We start from the raw sequence: 4,260 nt of genomic DNA on the forward strand, positions 1-4,260 counted from the left end.
CCCGCCCCCGGCCCCATCCCACCCCCATGTCCCCCCACATCCCCCTGCCCCCGTCCCACCCCCACCCCCTACCCACGCCTTCCCTTCTGACCCCGTCCCCATCCCATCCCCGTCCCCCACGTCCGCCGTCCCCATCCCACCCCTCCCCATTCCCCAACAGCCCTGTCCCTCGTCCCCCCTCGCCGCCCCCCCGCTCACCGCAGGCGCCGGCAGGGCCCGGGGCAGGAGGGGCAGTGGGCGCAGAAGGGCCCCACGAAGCCGGGCTGGCAGCGGCAGCGCCCGCACTCGCAGCGCCCGTGCCCGCTGCACTCGCGGCCCCCCCGGCGGCAGCCGCCCCGCGCCAGGCTGCACCCGCAGCCGCTGCCCGCGAAGCCCGCGTGGCACCGGCACCGCCCGCACTCGCACGCGCCCCGCTGCGGGCCTGCGACAGGAGGCGGCCGTGGGAACCCGCCCGGCACCTGCGGTGCACCGGGGGGACAGGGACGGGACCCTGAGGACGGGACCCGGGGGACGGGGACAGGACCATAAGGATGGGGACAGGGACGGGACCCTGAGGATGGGGACTGAACCCACAGGGTGGGCTCTGTGGGAAGGAGACGGGGTCGGGGTCTGGGGAATGGGAACCTAAGGACAGGGACGGGACCCAAAGGATGAGGACAGAGATGGAGCCCCAAGGATAGGGACGGGAAACTAAGGATGGGGGCAGGAACCAAAGAATGGGGACAGGGACAGAACCCAGGGGGTGGGACCCTAAGGATGGGGACCAAACCCACAGGACATGGATGGGATCTGTGGGAAGGGGACAGGGACGGGACCCAGGGGACAGGACCCTAAGGACAGGGATGGGGATGGGACCCAGGGGATGGGGACAGGACCCCAAAGGACGGGGACCAAACCCACAGGACAAGGACAGGATCCATGGCAACACAGCAGGGACGGGACCCCAGGGGGACATGCAGTGGGGACAGGATCCCCCCGAGGGATGGGGACCCCAGGGACCGCCCCCTCCATGCCCCCCCACATCCCCCCCGTGCCCACCTCCACAGGGCAGCCCCTCGTGCCGCTCGCAGGTGCTGCTGTCGCACTCGCAGAAGCGGCCACTCAGGCCGGGGGGGCACTCGCAGGTGCCGCAGACGCAGTGCCCCCGCCCACTGCAGGGGGGGGCCGTGCTGTTGGGAGGCCGGCAGCCCCCCTCCACCTCCTCCTCCGCCTCCGGCCCCTTGCACTCGCAACGCCGGCCCCGCAGGCCCCCAGGGCACCTTGGAGTGGGGGGGACAGGGTCAGCCCCACCACCTCATCTGACCCCATTACCCCCACCCCACCCCATAGCCCCCACCTGACCCCATTGCCCCCACTTGACCCCATTACCCCCCTATCTGACCCCATTGCGCCCACCCTGCCCAAAGCCTCCTGCCCACCACCCCCTACCTGACCCCACTGACCCACATCTGACCACACAGCCCCCACCCATTGCCCCTACCCCCCGCGCCCCCCCCGCACCTGCAGACGCCGCAGTCAAGGTCTCCCCCGTGGCAGAGAGGGGTGCGGGGGGCACGCTGGGCGCAGGGACAGTGGCAGAGGGTGCGCACCTCGAGGTGCAGCTGCTCCGGCACCCCCAGCACCCGCAGGGCCACGCGCTGGGGGGCCTCCAGGCACATGTCCGCCCGCACCCGCACTGTGAAGTTCACCTGGGGGGAACAGGCCGGGGGGGGCATTCGTGGGATGGGGACAGCCACGGCATGGGGACAGCTATGGGGGGGCAAACACGTGGGCTGGGGACGCTGTCAGGGAAGGGACACACAAGGGACGGTGACACCCATCGGAAGGGGACACCCAAAGATTGGGGACAGCCACAGGGTGGGGACATTCATGGGACAGGGACACCCACAAGATGGGGACACCCATGGGACGGGGACACCCATAGAATGGGGACACCCACGGGATGGGAACACCCAATACCTGGGGACATTCATGGGATGGGGACACCCACAGGATGGGGACACCCCCAGCACAGGGACACAAATGGCAAGAGGACTCCCATGTGACGCCCCCCCCCTTCCCCCCACCTGCTGGTTGACGTGCACGCCCGAGCAGAGGCCACGGTGGGGCTGGGGGGGCTCGGGGGGGCCCCCGCAGTGGGCCTGGAAGCTGAGGCTGAGCCCGGGGGGCAGCGGTGAGTGCTGCAGCTCCACTGTCGAGGTCAGGCTCTGGGGAGGAGGGGGGGCACATCAGCACTACCCACCCCATGTCCCTATGTCCCTTCTGCCCCCCCATGTCCCCCTGTGCCAATGTCCCCCCACATCCCCCAGAGTCCCCCTCCATCCCCACATCCCCCCGTGCCCCTCTATGTCCCCTACACTCCCACATCCCCCATGCCCCCGGTGCCCCCCCGTGCTCCCCCCACCCCCCCTCACATTGTAGGCATCCATGATGAGCTGCACCACGTTGCTGGAGTCATCCCGCAGCTCCCCCACCACCGACTTGGGGATCAGGTGGCTCAGCTCCTGCGGGGGGAGGGAGGGGGACAGGGACCCGGCATCATTGCGGTGCCACTCCCCGCATCCCCCCTCACCCCCTTCCCGCTCCACCGGACCTTGTAGAGCGGCACCACGGGCCGGGTGACGGCAAAGATGGGTTGGATGTTGGCAGCCGACAGCACCTGCGCCAGGTGCCCCACCGAGGGGTAATCCTGCAGAGGGTGGGCGTGAGTGGGTGCCGCGTGCCCCCCCCAAAAATCCCCCCCCCCCCCCAGCACCTACGTAGAGGTGGCTGCGGTTGTAGATGCCGCTGGCGTCCAGGTGGCAGCGGCTGTCGCTGGGTAGGACGATGCCGGCCAGGCGCCCGTCACCTGCCGTGTGGAACGTGTCGTCCGAGGCGAACACCAGCAGCCGCGTCACGGGGCGCCAGCCGATGCGTTCCTGCGGGCACCGGGCCTTGCACGCGCACCATGCCACACACGGGGCCTTGCACACGCATGGCAACTTGCACGTGCGCGGGACCTTGCATGCACGCAGTACGCAGGGCTGGCACAACACCTTGCACGTGCTCTGCTTGCAGGCAGACACAACTGCTCTCTTGCACACAGACTCGCAGACTCCTCTGCCACCAGCTTGCGCACACGCACACACGCCCATGCACACCAGCAGGCACACACACACCCCTACTCTTGTGCCTGTTTCGTTTGCACGCACCCACTCTCCTGCATGCACCACTGCTCCGGCATGCAGCCCCACTTTTGCTCTTGCACGTGCTGATACCCTTGCACGCATCTGCCCCCTTGCACGCACTTGCTCTCATGCACGCTTGCACTCTTGCCTGTGCCCCCCCCTTGCACTCTCCCCTTGCGTGTGCCTCCCCTCGCACGTGCCCCCTCTGTTGCACATGCCCCTCTCTTGCAGATACCCTCTCTATTGCACGTGCTCCCCCCTTGCACGTGCCACCCTCGCTCTCTTGCTCGCCCCCTCCCCTTTTGCCTGCCCCCCCTCGCCCCCAGCCCCCACCTGGCACAGTGCCACCTGCATCATGGCGTCAAAGCCCCCCTCAGGCGCGTCGAGGTTGCCGGAGATGCGCTGCCCCGCGAGGCGCCGTGCGAACTCCCCGGCATCGGCAGTGAGCGAGAGCAGGTGGCGGAAGGCGGCGGGAGGGTCGCAGGGCTGCCCCCGCTCCGGGCAGGGGTTGTGCAGCTTGGAGGGCACCGTGCTGACGAACGGCAGCACCGGCTTGTCCACAAACGTGCCGAACCCTGCGAGGGCACGGTGCGCTCAGCGTGGGTTTGGGGGGGGTTGGAGGGGTGGGTTGTTTTTTTTTGGTGGTTTTTTTTTTTTTTTTTTTTTTTTTTCCCCGTGGGGGCCCACCAATGCGCACGGAGGCGGAGGCATTGCGCAGGGCGGCCAGCAGGTCGCTGCCCAGGCGGCGCAGCATGTGGAGGTCATCGCGCATGGAGTACGAGAGGTCCATCAGGTAGTAGAGGTCCAGCGGGAGGCCACCCGCACGCCGGAACCGCACCTCCAGGGGCCGCTCCTCGCCTGGGGGGGCGGTCAGGGACCCTCCCGGAACCTCAGTGCTCTATCCCCCCCCATCTGCCCCGGCTGCCCTCCCTCTCCCCAACCCCCATTGCACCCCCATCTCCCCCCATCCCCACCTCCCCCCCCTTCCACCCCCACCTGCCCCCATATCCCCACCATCCTCATTCCCTCCCATTCCACCCGATTCCCCCCCATTCCCCCCTCCCCCCATTCCCCCTCTCATTCCTCTCTTCCC

General features: G+C 68.8%; 1 protein-coding gene across 1 annotated transcript; it reads right to left on the minus strand.

Annotated features, from left to right (window-relative positions):
- Positions 1 to 172: 172 nt before the first annotated feature.
- LOC118160037 (integrin beta-7-like) lies at positions 173 to 4,025 on the minus strand (the record flags this gene model as incomplete). Its single annotated transcript, XM_035314571.1, has 9 exons — positions 173 to 421; positions 1,039 to 1,259; positions 1,501 to 1,688; positions 2,067 to 2,207; positions 2,415 to 2,504; positions 2,594 to 2,689; positions 2,760 to 2,918; positions 3,501 to 3,742; positions 3,855 to 4,025. Coding segments are annotated over 9 exons (1,535 nt in total), but the record flags the coding sequence as incomplete, so codon positions are not given.
- Positions 4,026 to 4,260: the final 235 nt, after the last annotated feature.

The sequence above is a fragment of the Oxyura jamaicensis genome, unplaced genomic scaffold, assembly GCF_011077185.1.
Source record: "Oxyura jamaicensis isolate SHBP4307 breed ruddy duck unplaced genomic scaffold, BPBGC_Ojam_1.0 oxyUn_random_OJ72999, whole genome shotgun sequence".
Lineage (NCBI taxonomy): Eukaryota > Metazoa > Chordata > Aves > Anseriformes > Anatidae > Oxyura > Oxyura jamaicensis.